The following is a 16,100-nucleotide window of genomic DNA, read 5'->3' on the forward strand; positions in this document are numbered from 1 at the left end:
AGAGTTCCCAGCAAGGGTGCCAGTGAAAACAGGTTGATCACAAAGTTTGCTGTTGTTGCTCTCAGATATATCTTCCAGTTGTTGTTGGTTTTTTTTAAAGGATGCATCTGACAATCAAAGAAACATATATGTAGACTTCTGCCAAACATAGGTACTCATCAACGATTAGGATAAACAAAGATCATTAAATATCAAAGCTAGAATCATCTAGGCCATGTTATTTCCAGTTTTTATCTATAGTTTTGAAAAGTGAAGAAAGCTGATCGGAAGAAAATTAGCTCACTTGAAATGTAGTGCTGGAAAAGAGTTCTGTGGATACTATGGACTACTAAAAAGGCAAATGAATGGATCTTGGCCCAAATCAAGCCTGAACATACTATATGCACTTTGGATATATCAGCCAGAATCCTGTATGGAAGATATGAATATATAAGCCCAGTAGTTATAGTGCTATGCAATGTTATTATGCTAAATCCAAGAGGTTCTTTTAGCATCATGAGCAATACCTCACCTGTGGTAAAAGTTTAAAGTTTTATTGCTACTTTGCACAGAAAAGGATATATGGTAAGGATATAGAAAAAGCAGTTGGACAGTCTCACATTCTCCATTCAGATGCTGGGAGCCCCAGTACAGTAGCAGAGAGATCCCATCACTGGCCCACAAGTACACAGTTCCACCACACTCCAAGGTGTGTTGAAGCTCATTGGGCATAGCCCAAGGAATCTTACTTATACATGCCAAGCCCCTTGATCTACCTGTGAGTTTACACTTCTGTCCCAATTTGTGCACCTGTGTGTCTAGACCTTCTGACAGGTCATCCATAACATTTGTCTTTGAAGGTCATGTTCCCAGCTCTTATCAACTGTCCTTGGACATCTCCCCAGCTGCAGATGTTTATACTAACTGAAGCATGAGAAAACAAGGATTTCTCCCTAATTTCTCAGGCTTGTGCCATCCCAATAACTAACAATGCTTGCCAAGCAAGTTTAATGTGGTGAAGCAAACCAGGATGACATTGTGTGGGAAAGCTCTAACCCCCTCCCCCCCCCCCACACACACACACATATCCTGTTTTCTAGCAGTTCTGTTGGACACAAGGGCTGAGTTCGTTCTTCACAACTTGATTCTTACTGTTCTTTCTGGACCATTTCCCATCCTATTTTATCCTGGCCCACTTAGGCCTGCATAGGTTGAAGGCCGTATATGTGAACACATAGGTCTACATATTTGCCCATTGTTTTCTTGGGCTGCTAAAATGGGCAAACAGGATTCTGCCCATCATCTTGTTTCTGCTGATCTGCACTGTAGAATAGAATTAAGCTTAAGTAATGCATTTCTCTGGTGATTTGGATGAATCTGTTTAGAAGAATTGCCATGGTTGTTCTCCAGAGAGTGCCTCTTTGTGTGTGTTTTTCCATGCTGTTGTGAATTGGGAATGATTTACCAAGTGTTGTACGGTCAAGCTGAGATCAGGATTTGGCTCACTGCTGCTTATTTCAGACAGCTGTATGGTAATCTCTCTCTGAAGTGCTGTCCTCTTTCTCCATTGTACTTTTCTTTAGCCTCACTGAATCAGTTTGTTTTTTAGTGTTTCCAAGTAGAAATATTAATAGGGAGAAAGTAAGTCATCTAAAATCCAATAATACCTCAGTTCTCCTGGCTCTAAAACCAAATTCTAAAATCCTTTAGTTGAACTTTTCCTTGCTCAAAGTAGAACTTGCTTCCAAGCACAGAAAACCCAAGACTGTGGATGACTAAACAGGAGAGCGATTTCATGCAGCTGTGGAAGGATTTATTGGTTTGTATCAAGGCAGCTTTTAGAACAAAATGGTTTTCCCCTTCTGCTTGCTGACAACTTTTAAAGCATTGTTGTTGTTGTTTAGAAGTATATGCCTACCTCCATTTGATTGTGGTGTCAATAAGTTTGATTTCTTGACCTAAATCCAATTGTGAGTTCCAACTACAACAGACCTATTGAATGTAAAATATAAGTGTTAACATTAACCAAATAATTCAGCATGTCTACTCTAACTGATGTTAGCAAATGGATTTAGACCATTGTCTTTATACTGCATGTCAAAGATCCAAAGCTCAGTGCTAGGGAATTCTGAGAATTGTAGTTTATTGTGGCGCCAGAGCTCTCTGACAGAAAGGCTAAATGTCTTACAAATCTACAGTTCCCAGAATTCCCTAGCATTGTTCCAGGGCAGCTAAAGCGATCTCAAACTGGATTATTTCTGCAGTGTGATTTGGACCACAGTAACTGTTTTCATTTGTGTGTAACACTGAACTATGGTTTAGTATTGCGTATTTGAGTTTTGGTTTTGCTTGCTCCCTCTCCTCCTCCTCTCTTCCTCTAGCGCTTGAAGAGGCTGAAGGTTTTTGCCTCCCTTTCTAACTAAGCCCAGTTTATTATCATATCTGAACCTGGACAAACTGTGCTTAATCTTAACTAGGATGGAGTGGGGAAAGTATAGTTCAAAGGCAAAATACAGCTCCAGGTCCCTATGAAAAATGTTTTGGCTCTCAAATGCCCCCTAAATGGTTGTGTCTTAGTTTAGGCCTCCTGGTAGGGCTCAGAAATGGCCATTTTTCAATAGCAAAGCAGGACATGGCTGTGTACAGCCTTGACAGTGCAGCCCTTTAACTCTTGGTAAAACTCCCTTGTTTTAGAGAACTTTGAGCATTAGTTTTAAACCATCAGTTTTAAACCAGCTGGAAATGGAAAGTAAAAGCTCAAGATTCATGCACCCAATACTACACTGTAGCTTAGTGTTATTTCAGAACCAAGACCACTGTGTGAACTGTTTCAACTTTGTAAGGCGCTTTACAGACAGCCCCTTTCCGTGCCCCCAACCTAGCAGATCTGCAGTGCAAAAAGAAGCCGCAAAAAGCAGTCTTCTATTTGTGTTGCAGAAAGGGCGCCATAGCCGCTGGCGATGCAGCTTTTCATCACTCCTTTGGCACAGCAGGTGTACTGTGATGCCTCCCTCCATGCATCACGCTGGCATGGGAGCAGAGTCAGGATGCATGGGGTGCGGTCGCCACACCCCTACTCTGCCCCAATCCCTGCTGTCTGTTTTTACGCCGCCAGACTTTCGCATGGCATGGATGGTGTTCTGCTTTTGTTTAAAATAGTTTTAAATTTTAAATTTTAATCATGTAATGTTTTTAATTGTTTGAATTATTTAATTGTTTTTTAAACTTGTATTTTGCATGTTTTATAGTGTTTTAACCCGGACTGTTTTAGATTTGTAAGCCACCTTGCGTACTTCTACTGGGAAGAAGGTGGGATATAAAGAATCATAATTAATAATAAATAAATCAAATAGGAATAAAGTGCTCAAACTGTTTCTATTCAATAAATGAAAAAATTCAACATTTATTTATTTTTTTAAGCAGCAGGAGCCTACTTAGTGACAGTGGCATCATTAGGAGGATGCAGGGTGAGCGGACCACACCAGGTGACACCCCAGAAGAGGCACACCTCCCTGCCACCCACCTTATCACGCAGCAGGGAGGGAGAGGCCCGGGGCACCCCTTCCTCCCTGCCAGGCATGTCTTTACTTGCATGTAAAGCTGCAGCAAGCAGGGAAAGAGAGGCATCAAGCATCCCCTCCCCCCTGCTCCATGTGGCTTTACTCATTAGTAAAGCTGCACCAGACAGAGAGGTGAGAGTGTGCTCTTTTGGCTCCGCCACGAAGCCCTCCCATACACACACAGTAGGTGACACCTGGTGTGGGATGCCACTGCTTAGTGATTGCATTTACTTTTTTAGCCATGGTAAGCCTCTGTGTGATAATTGCCTATGAGAAATGTGTGCTTAAAATTTTGATGCTAAAACAAAATACATTCACTTTCAGAAACCTGTCCCCTTATGTCAAATGCTCTCCATTTTATAAATGCAAACAATTAAAAGAAATTCAATCAATCAAATTTTATTGCTTTTGACCAAAGGTCATTGCACAGCACAACAATACAACAATACATATAACAATATAACAGTATAAAAATACATGTAAAAGAAATTAAACTCTAGTATTTGGCAGACCAGGAGTAAAATCCAAATAAATAAACTGACTGAAAACAGTTAGCTGTACCTACTAAGAAGAAGAGTCACAGCATTTTTCCAAAATGACATGCATAAGTCTGAGAAGAATGGAAATTTCCATGCTGTGCATAGACAACTTTCAGTTCTTTCCTAAATTTACTTGCATGTCTAATATGAGTAATGCAGAATGTTAGTTACATTATAAAGTCTTAACTTCTACCCTTTGCAAGTTAAGACAGCTGAACTATTATCTTTGGAGAAAGCATATTGCTTCCCATAGTGATTATTTTAGTTTGAAATTGAAATTGAAGCTCTTCCAACTTGTGATGAAGAATAGTTATTTCATTTATTAATTAAATTAAAAAACAGTTATACCCATTTATTTTACAGGAAGTTCAAGATAATGCTATACAAAACCCATAAACTTCTCATATGCCTTCTCTTCCTCTAGGGTTGCCATATCTCGCCTGTGGGTGGGACTTTCCCGGTTTTGGGCGGGTCTGCACTGTCCCACCCCGGTTTGGCCCCGCCCCCGGGATTTCCCTGCCCCTGGGCTGAGGGGAGGATTCCCTCCCCGCTTGGGCTCCGCCGCCGCAGCAGCGAGGCCGGGGCCCAGGCTGGGAGGGAAAGCCTCCCTGAAGAGAGGATTCCCTCCCCGCTTGGGCTCCGCCGCCGCTGCCGCAGCGAGGCCAGGGCCCAGGCCGGGAGGGAAAGCCTCCCTGAAGGGAGGATTCCCTCTCCGCTTGGGCTCTGCCACCACAGCAGCGAGGCTGGGGCCCAGGCGTGGAGGGAAAGCCTCCCTGAAGGGAGGATTCCCTCCCCGCTTGGGCTCCGCCGCCGCTGCTGCAGCGAGGCCAGGGCCCAGGCCGGGAGGGAAAGCCTCCCCTCAGTGAGGCTTCTATTCAAATGTAGGACACAAAAAAATGTGTCCTACATTTGAAAATTTTGTCCTACATTTGTCCCAGTTTGGAGGTCCTGACGTATGGCAACCCTATCTTCCTCCCTTCTCCAACATGAATTGAACCCTTATCTTTCCCTGTTAGGTGTAACAAGTTTGGTATTCTACCGTAACCATAATATAACGAGATTCTTTAGCCATGGTTTAGAAACCCATTTTAAACCTGGATAAAATGGAAATTATCACTATGCTAAACGTGCAAGCAAAAGTAATCTGTCATTTGGGCATGTGGAAAGAGCCTCACATTCCCATGTCCCCATTAGCCTGGACAGATCCTGGTCCTATGTGATGGAACCAGCAACAGCTGTTTTGCTATACAGTGGGCCCTTGTTATCCACTGGGGTTTGGTTCCAGGACCCACTGTGGATACCAAAATCCATAGATGCTCAAGTCCCATTAAATCCTATGGTTAGGAAAATTGTGTCCCTTATATAAAATACGAAAATCAAGGTTTGCTATATGAAATTTATATATTTTTGGAATATTTTCAAGCCATGGATGCTTGAATCTGTGGATAAAAAATCTGTGATTATGGAGGGCTGACTGTAGTTATTAACCTGGCTTTTTATCTTGTGAATCAGAGACTAAAGCAGTTTGTGCATGGCTAGCTCTAGATGAGTTGTGCCTGCTCATTCCTTCCTGGTTTTCAGATGTTCACATGTCAGTACTCTCCTCTCTTCCTGCTTTACCAGGCATAAAGGTAGTGTATCCTGGGTGTCCCATTTGGCAGTGTTCCTTTAACTAGCCATTTGGGAAAATAGGGCATATAAAGGCAACCTGAGAATAGCTTCTGTTCTTTCACTTTCCTCCTTCAGGCCAGATTATGGGGGAGCAATGTAGCAGCTACACAGAGCCTCTGCCTTTGACCTTTAGTTTCTGTACTAGAAGTGAGCACATGGGAGGTAGTAATAAAAGTGCCTTTCCATCTAGTTTGCCTGTTCTGTTGACTCAATTTTCCCTTTTCTGTGCAATTTGGGTTGTTCCTGGAACAGAAGAATGTGGATCTAAAGGTGTGATTTGTGTCACTGTGCAGATCCTCTACCAAGCACTAAAACTGCTTTGCAAACATCAACTTGAAGTTAATTTTTCACAATTTCTCATTTAGCAATGGGCTGTTTCCTTTTTTTGTGAAAAAATACTGCTCTTTTGGGTTGCAGTGCAGAGGTCTTTTGAAAGAGAGGAAGATGTGTAGAAAACTAGACCTAACTGGCTCAGTTTATAGTGACCTTTTGGCTCTGCCTATTATGAATTCTTGGCACTGCCTATGGTGACCCTGCCCTCTGCCCCAACTGTGAGCACCAGCTGCTCCTACATGCCATGCTAGAAAAGGAAAGGCAAAAACACACCATCTTTTTGCAGTGTCTAAATCATTGTTAAAAGATTAGCAGCATTATGTCTACAAAGGACACTCTTTTAGACCTTGAACAACTACGGAAATGGCAGGGTGTCATACATATATTAGAAAAGCACTGTTAAGTGTTGTACTTAAGAGGGAAAATGTTCTACAGATATAATTACAATGAATATTATGTAACCTGATAGCAAAGCCTGCTTTGTAAAACTGAACAAAACAGCCCCTCTCCTCCTTCTGTCTCCAGAAAGGAAAGGCTGAAGGCTATCATTATTGTTTGCTAGTTCCTAGTAGTTTGCTTTTATGATTATTTGAGAAATATTTATGATTATTTGAGAAATATTTTTTAAAACGCTATACAAAATGAAATCAATTGAAAGTAAGGATATATGTTCATAGTCACATTTCTCTATGATATGAATATGCTCTGTGTTAAGTAATATTTCTCTGGTGTTCTTGTGCTTTTTTAAAAAAAAATTAACACTCTTAGGTTAGTTTTATATGTGTGTGTACCTCTCCTATGTACAGTTTTAAACCGAGGACAAGAAACAAACTACATGGTTGTACTGTACTATATATATTTACAGCTTTGGGTTTCTCATTGCAGGGCTGAAAACAAAGTTTGGTCCCCTAATATTTTAGAAGATGGAAAGGCACAAGCTTATCGGGTCAGTGTAGAACCAGAACCCCAGGTATGTACCATTCCTATCCTATACCATTTTTACCATTGTATAAGATAAGAAAGGAAATTCACCTCATTTTACAATGTAAAACATAAATTAACTAAAAAATGTAGGATACACAATGCCAGATTTTGAAAAACAGCTATATTTTAGTGTTTTTCAATGTACAAAGTGCTTTATTGTTTGGCATCAATTTCTTAGTTCTAACTAGAGTAAACCAGTTGAATCAATGAAGCTTACATGAGAGCTGATTTACTAAATTTTCACAGATTTAGTGGTCTGCTTTAGCTGAGAATGGCAGTTGGGTTTAGGTCTTTATCTTCAGTATAGCACTGTGATATAAATGTAATGCAGTTTTAGTTATTTATTTGTTCAAGAGTTTCTAGAAAAATGCATAGCCAATTGAAGATTTGAATTCTGGTCTTCTTCAGAATTCTATATCCGTTGTACCACTTTGGTGCTTGCTTTTAAATTGGGCTAATAACATCTCCCCAGCATACGTATGTAATTTGGGCCCTTTGTTATATCTTTAGGAATATTTTTAGAATTTGAAGAAACCAAGCAAACTTGTGAACTATGAACACATATTGACCCTCTTATATCAAGAATAATGTCTATTATCTGCTTGGGCAACTGTGCTTTGTGCTGATATGTCTAAGAACTGGTGTAAATGTTCAATGGCTGCTAATATCTTAAGGGGCTTCATGAGGATGATTACATCTATACTAGGTAACAGACCCTCTGCACAGTGACAGCAGTTTCACAATGTAAACTATTTGAGACACAACAGGAGCTAGATTACGTGTGGCATGATGCACTTGCCATTCAGAGTCAGTTTCATTTGGTTTTGTGCCAAATTCCTGTGGCTTAAGTGTATATCTTGGCAGTCCTGATAGAAAGCAGCATAGCATAAACACTGCAGCCAAGTCAGCAGAGGAGCAGGTAAGGATGCTCTATATCTACCTTCTTGCTGTTTGTTAGTTCATACATTAGGAGAGACTGACAGTGTCATCTGCCATGTTCCTGGGGTTGAGTTATCAGTCTTGTTAAGTAAGCATGGACAGTGATGCTGCAGGAAAGGTGGACATGGAATTGTGGAGTACTGGATTGGGTTATACTTCCTCTGAAGGAACAGATTCACAGCTTTGTCTCTGGACTGAACATTGCTCCTGCATGGTCTGGAGTCTGGTTGTTGTGTCTCTAATCTGTATTTTGATATAGGACTAGTAAACATGGATAGTGAGAGAGCTGTTGCAATGACTTGAAACTCCTATGCCTTGTTTTTGTGCCAGAAAATTGAGGGGGGGAGGCATGAAAACATGGTGGGATTAGTCTCATGATTGAAATATAGTGATGGAGGAGTAAATCCTATTCCAAAGGAATGGACTAAATAGGAAGAGAGGAGTAGCAGCATTGTATGTCAGGGATGTATACAACTGTGAGGAGAGATCCATGGAACACAGAAACCAGGTTGAGAGCATTTTGGTAAAAATTAGAGAAGTGGAAAACAACAATGACATCGTTGTGGGCATCTACTATCAGCTCCAAAGCCAGACTGAATATTTGGATGACGCTATCCTAAAACAAATGACTAGACATTCTGAAATGAGGGATATAGTCGTAATGGGAGATTCCAACTACCCTGCTATTTGTTGGAAGTCAAACTCTATCAAGAAGGTAAGGCCCAGAGAATTTCTCACCTACTTTGGAGACAATTTCATTGTCTAAAAAGTGGAGGAAGCAACAAGACTGTTCTATATTTGATACTAACAGAGCTGAATCAGACCATGTGATGGAAGTTGTTGGATCCTTGGGTAGGAGTAACTATGTCCTCTTGGGATTTGTTATACAGAGAAAAGGGGAAGCCAAACATAGACATGTACTCTGAACAAGAAGGCAGATTTCAGTAAGCTCAGGGAAATACTAGGTATTTCCCATGGCTAGAAATGCTCAAAAGACTGTGTGATAAATGGTGTTTCTTAAAGGTGAGATATTGAAGACACCGTTGTAAACAATTCAAATGAGGAAGAACACTCAGATTATCTGAGATTTAAAAGAGACCTGTATGAGAAATGGAAGAGGTAAATCACCAAAGGGGAATACAAATGAATAAGTATTTGTAGGGAAAATGTCATAAATGTGAAAGCTCAGAATGAGCTCAAGCTTGCTACCAAGTTTTAAAATAATGCAAAAGGGGTTCAGAGCTATGCTTGCAACAAGGAGAAAAGCAAGAAAAAGGGCAGTACTCAGAAGTTCACATCTTCACGTGCTAAGTCAACAGACTTAGGGGCTTGATAGACCGGCAGGAAAGGCCAGCCTGGGGTGGAGTCGGGGCGTGGCATTCACATAATGCACACTGCACACCGTTCCACATGGCACATGGCGTCACGGTGCTCTTCTGGTGCTGCGCCTACATGATGCAGCGCCAAAGGAGCACAGAAAAGCCGTGCGTCACCGGCTATAAAGGAGCTGCTTTTTGCGGCTCCTTTTTGCACCACGGAAAAGAGAGATTGGGGCCACAGCATGTAGTTGCTGCAGCCACAATCTTGTGCTAATAGGGGCAGCTGCAGACTGCCCCTTACATAATGAAACAATAACAATTAGAGCTATCTGCCATATGGACTGAAGACATCAACAGCATTCATCTTCTTCCAGTCCGCTGAGATCTCTCCTGAATTCTCCAAGAATTCTCAAAGATGATCAACAGTGGCTCTAAGGTTACATCTGTAAGTTCCTTCTGTATTTTTGGGTGCAGTTCGTCCATCCCTGAATACTTGAATTCGTTTATAATACTGTATCTACATATTCCATTACTACCTTTTTATCTATTCTGGGCTGCAGTCCCATTACTGCATCATTTGTTCTGTTTTCACTTGGTAGAGTTCTGTTTTGAGATAAGAGTGAGGCAAAGAAGGTATTGAATAGTTCCACCTTCTCTCTGTCCCTTGTTAGCATTTCACCATTTTATCTATGCAGTGGCCTCATCATTTCCATCTTTCAGCCTGCTTACACAATGAGCAAATAAAGCTGTAATGCCAGTTCAGTGCTGTAATTAACAACTAAAATCCATGGCAATATCTAAAAAAAAAAAAAAAAGATGCATAAGTAGTTTTTATTAGCCAAAACTGTACCATTTGACCTCAATGAAGAATCATTATTCTTACTGTTTTAAGATATATTTCCTTTCCTGGAAACGTTACAGACATCTGTTAGCTTTACATTTAGGAAGTGTTTTTGTTGAAAAGATTTGTATTACACAAAAGCTTCATGAAACTACAATTACCTATTAAACAGTGGCACGTTACACACACACTGAAAGTACGTGTTAGGGTTAGGAAGGGTTCTAGACACCCCTCAACCCTAGTATGGACTGGGTCTGTACAAAATGGTGGTGCCCTTCCACACAGGCGCTGCCATCTTGACGTCGTGGATGCCAAGAGTGCGCAACTAGCGCCTCGTAGCGCCACTTCTGGGGCACAGAAAGAAGCGCCATTTTCGGGCTTCTTTTTTGCTGCGTTCGGGAACCGTGCGGTTTGGCCGCTGCGGTTCCCGGATGCAGAAACCGGTGCACCGGCAGACCGCCGCTTTCAGGCGGTCTGTAATGCGCCAGTGTTTCTCTAGCCTGAACAATTCTGCAACCATAAGATCAAAGTCTAAGTGAAATCTGACAGTAATCTGAGGTAAGCAAGTAACTAATAAGAAATGTTCACTCAAGTTATATAGATTAATCACTATTAAGCAAACAATGAGATCACAAACACTATAACCTAGGCTAATAGACAGGTAATAGAAACTGCCTTGAAGTGTTATACATTTCCTCTAAACATCCAGCCAAATTGACATGTTATGTTAAAATGCTGGCCTTAGGTAGAAGGTTGTTTTGGCATGACCAAGGTATATTGTGTTCTAATGCAATTGTGGCAAATTAAGAATTAAAAGACATAATACCTAGTGGTCCTGTACCTGAAATATTCCAATGCCTACTTTTCTTGTATTCCTGCTCCTGAAGCAGCAGATACTACTCAACATAATACTGGTAGAATGTGAATTCTACACTACAGGTGACAGTGGAAGTGGGAATCGTGGAATCATAGAGTTAGAAGCATCATTTAGGCCAATCCCTTCCCATGAAAGAATATCAGTCTTCAGCTTGCTAAGTCATTCTTCACAGGGCTGGGTTTCCAACCCTTAAACATTATTTATTTATTTAATCATCTTGGTTGCCTTCCTCTAGAACATTCCAGATTGTAATAGCCTTCTTGAATTGTTGTGCCCAGAACCAGACACAGTATTTCTGTCTAAATATAGTACCTTACATCTGTCACTCGTGAAATGCATTTTGTTAGTTTTGGCCCAGGTCTCCAATCTGTCAAGGTCATTTTGAATTCTAATCATGTCCTCTACCTAATTTGGTGCCATCTGCAAGTTTAGTAAGCATGCCTTCTGTTCCATCATCTGAGTAATTTATAAAGAGGTTGAACAACACATGGCCCACGACAGAACCCTGAAGCATCCCACTAGCCATGTCCCTCCAGGATGAAGAGGAACCATTGGTGAAGAATCTTTGGGTTCTGTATCTCAGCCAATTACAAATACACCTACCAGTAGCACCGTCTAGCCTACATTTCACCAGTTTATCTGCAATAATATCGTGGAAGACATTGTCAAAAGTCTTACAGAAACCAAGATATACTGCATGCACAGCACTCCACTGATCTACTAACCAAAGAAAAAAAGAGATAAAATTGATTTGTCCTGTCATGTTTTTGAGAAAACCATACTAGCTCTTAGTGATCACAGTATTCCAGATGCTCACAGACCACCTTTTTAATTACATACTCTGGTACCTTTCCTGGTATGATTTTCAAACCGACAGGTCAGTAATTACCCAGTCCTCTTCTCCCTCTTTCAACATTTTACCACCTCCAGTCTTCAGGGGCTTTACCTGTTCTCCAAGAGTTGCACTTCATTTCAGTATGGAGATATAAATTCATTTAACTAGTTAGGTGTTCCAGTTTACTTATTTTGTGCTATGACCTCTGCACCTTTCCACTGTTAGTTATCCTTTTGAACATAAGCAAATAAGCACGTAACAATTCTCCATTTCAATGTTCTGAAGCACTATATAAATAATACTGTGATAATTCATTTTCTTAACTGTTTTATATGTTAACTTTTTAAAAAAATGTGACCATGCCAAAGTCATATTGTTGTAGTATAAACAATGCTACATGCTGCTAAAAACAGAATTCATTACTATAAATTCCCCCATGTTTTGTATCATATAGAATTTTAGTCAAAATACTACCATATGGTGTTAATGAAAGAACTGGATGTTTGCTTTCTTGACCATTTGCATACTGCCAGATTTGACAGCTTCCTGGCACAGCACATATTGGAAACTCATGTTTCAGACTGTGAGGTCAGACTCTGCTCTTGTTAATTGTCAGTAGTTGCAGATTCTTGATTATTAGGGAAGAGAAGAATAAAAGACTGGTGCAAACATGGCATTGGCAATTTCCTGAAACAGTTTGACAATACACTGTAAAACATTTCACAGTAAAGTTATTGGTCCATTTCCAGACATAGAATAATAGTTAGCAGAGCATTTTGGTGGTGAGGGGGGTTGTTTATTGATGAATTAGGGTTTCTGTGGTCAGAGGTCCATGATCATACATAGAGGAGGCTCTTGATTACAGCATTAGCAGGAGGCACTTAGAGCCCACCAGACAATGCCTGGAGCCTAAATCTCTTTCCATAAAGCCCACATCACTTTAAGTTCCTGTTGGAAAAACAGTGATCTTTTGTTGACTGGAATAACAGCCATGCCACCCACATAAACCATAAATTTAGAGTCTTTCATTTACCCTTTAGAAGTTGTACATGACAGTAATTATACCATTAGTATCATTCAATAGTCTTAACGTGTCATTTAACCATGCTTCTTTCCTACTGCACAAAATTTCCTTAATGGAAGCTCATGGAAATGTAAGTTGTTTTTAATCCATATCACACTCATGTTTTAGCATAACATAGAAAAGGGATAATTTTTAATTTTGATGTAACATTATATTATGCTTTCAAGCTTGGTATTCTTAAGGTGGAAGCTAAGAAATTAAAGATTTGTAAAGGAGCTGTGATGTTCTATAGGAGATGTGGGAAAACTGTTTTTAAAAACAAATTCCTGCTTCACTCATGAAAACCTAGCAAGCCCAATTATCCCTGAATTTCATATGAAAACAAGCACTTACAATGCTATATCAGGAGGTTTATTTACTCTAACATCTGTTTCATTCTGCTTTGCTGAGTGTAATTGGTTACATATGTAGTTAACATATTTTTAAAAGCAAAGCTTTAAATATACCATAGGTTTTAAAACATTCCTCATAAGTCCTTGAGGGCTGACCATCTGGAAACTTGGTGGGCACTTGAAATTATGATGTATATTGTGTTTCTTTCAGTACACCAGGATGAGTCTGTTCTGTGGAAGTTTTTTTCCACAGGATCACACATAGTTTCTGTCTATGCTGCTGAAAAATTATCCTATATATGGATAAAAAGTTGTAGAGTGCTAACAGGAGGCTCCTGTGCATGATGGTAACAGAACACAATCAACTTGTCATTGGCATCCTGATCATGGGAAATGTACGTGATTTCCATGTGACCATATGTCCGTGTGAATGGGCATTTGCTCAGGACTGCTTCCTCAGCTATTTTCCTTTTTGCTTCTCTTGGCCTCTAACCTAAGAACATATTCTTGTGATAATTAAGGCTTTTGTGATTCCATTAATTTGAAGTAGGGTTTCAGTTATCAATGAGCATTGATGCAGAAATGCAGAACCTTCCTGGAGGCATCTTATAGTAAGGATATGGAAAAGATGCTGCACAGAGAGCAACTCACGTAATATCCCACAGCATTTACACTAGGGAGGAAAAATTTGTTTGGTTTCCATTTCAATGCAGTTACCTAATTGCCATTTCATGTGAATATGTGAACCAAGCCCCCTCTCCACCAGCACAGTTACAGATTTAATTTGCATTTTCCTACATTTTCCAGTACAGTTCTCCAATCAAAAAAGGCATACACAAATGGGTATATTAGAGGAAATGTTATATGCAGAAATATATGATATTAATGGAAATGGCTTGCCAAAAAAATCACATGTTAGGAAGTTTGTACACAAAAATGCAGAGGTGTCATGAAAACATGTGGTGGATGTGGGCAGTACCAGGTGACACGCTAAGGGAGAATGATACCACAACTCCATAAACATCTGCCTTTTGTCAGAAATGGGTTGTGGTGTTTGCCTGCATCCCTTTAAAATGCTAAAGAGGTTGAATGAGGCTCAGTGGGAAGAGAAAGGAAAGGTCCCAGGTTAAAAAATTAAATTTTAAATTTTAAAAAATATTATTCTGTTTAAATTTACCTTAAAAACATCACATCTTAGCAATTTTTTTCTTTAACCACATGCAAAAACATACATATAAATACATTTAGGCTGTGTGTATGATATTGTCATTTAAAGGTATACTTTTAATTTTCCTAGTTGTTTATGTCACAACTATTGCCATTACATTTAGTGATATAGGAGAATTACGATTTATGAGTAACATTAGTACAACAAAAATTCTTAGGGAAGAATGTCAAGTGGGAGGGACACTATGAGTTACCACACCAGGTAACACCAACCCTAGTGATGCCATTGCAAAAATGTATGTTTTAGGGGAAATGCACATGTAAATGTAAACACATTTTCATAGGGGCTTTTAAAAATGTGCACAATGTGAAGAAATGTGACAGAACAAAATTATGTATGGCTTGGAAAAGATGATACTGAAGTCAGCTTGACAGATTTTCCCATCTCTAGCATCATTGTCAGGGAACTTAAGGCTAGATGTAAGGCCTGTTCACTTCCATGTGCTCTGCATGAATATTTGTAATGAAATAGGTATTGCAAATTCAGTGTAAATCTCAAGTGCTTCCTGTTTGAAAGGGAATACATTCTTTTAGCACTGCCCTTGAGCTTCCCATCAGTTTGGGAAATGGGAAATCATCTGTTTAAACTGAGATATATGGTAACAGTACTAGTCTTTCTGGACAGAGGGAACATGTTACAGCAAACTTTTTAAAAAACCAATGAACAGGTAGATCTTACGCATTTTTTAAAAATAGTTCAGAATTTATTGGCTGCTACTAGGATTCCAATTGCCAGAAACTGGAGAAATGATGTTATCTCTCACTTTCAAGTTGAGAGGGTTATAAACCTGAGCAATGGTAGATTTTTAAAACCTACCTGTCTAATGTCTGGTGCCCTTTTATTGAATTCTTCAGGGCTAGATATCACTTGGACATGAAAAAATAGAAAAAAATATTCTTGTTATAATTTGATCCCTTTGAATTTTTTTTGTCTTTTTGATTGCTAGTCTAACAAAATATTAATTAAGTAATTCTGTATTAAAGTTTGTTTAAAATGTTGATATTCTTCTTTATGTAAAAGTCATGTTTGTTTATAACATTAACTTTCCCCAAAAAACAAAGGAAACCCACCAGAAAAATATAAATTAAGGTTGAACACTCATGACATTAGAGACAAATCTTTATCAGAGCTATGAAGTATCTAGAAGGCAGCATTTGGTGCATAAAATACCTGAACTAAAATAACTGAAGTGCTTCAGAAATTCTTTATACTTCTGAGAAAACAAAGGGTGAGATAAGCACTCTGGCACAATTACCAGGAGCTGTGGGCTTGTTTGAGGACTGATTTAATTGTGGAAACATGAAGAAGCCTTACAGCTACTGTTATTCAAATTAGCTGTGAATGGAAGGAATTTGTACAGCATTTTTTTCTGCCCATCTTTCAAATGGCATTACTATTTTGGAAACACCTAATTCATACAGATCAAACTGTTGAGTAAAAAAATGTCCCTAAACACTTGATAGATTTTTGTTCTTTCTTAGAAATGATAAATCATAGAAACTATTTTGCTTATTGTGAAAACAAAGGAGATAATACAGGTTGACTATTTCTTATCTGAAATTCCAAAATCCAAAATACT

The 16,100-nt window shown here is 39.4% G+C and overlaps 1 protein-coding gene across 2 annotated transcripts in view; it reads left to right on the plus strand.

Moving 5' to 3' along the window:
- PDLIM4 (PDZ and LIM domain 4) overlaps positions 1–16,100 on the plus strand; it is a 91,696-nt gene that overhangs the window by 35,580 nt on the left and 40,016 nt on the right. For both annotated transcript variants that reach the window (XM_089530686.1, XM_089530695.1), the window contains exon 3: positions 6,968–7,052. In XM_089530686.1, the coding sequence (XP_089386812.1) occupies positions 6,968–7,052 (85 nt within the window). The remainder of the gene's footprint in view (positions 1–6,967; positions 7,053–16,100) is intronic.

The sequence above is a fragment of the Sceloporus occidentalis genome, unplaced genomic scaffold (assembly GCF_023333645.1).
Source record: "Sceloporus occidentalis isolate IW3139 unplaced genomic scaffold, rSceOcc1.0.p SCAF_1, whole genome shotgun sequence".
Lineage (NCBI taxonomy): Eukaryota > Metazoa > Chordata > Lepidosauria > Squamata > Phrynosomatidae > Sceloporus > Sceloporus occidentalis.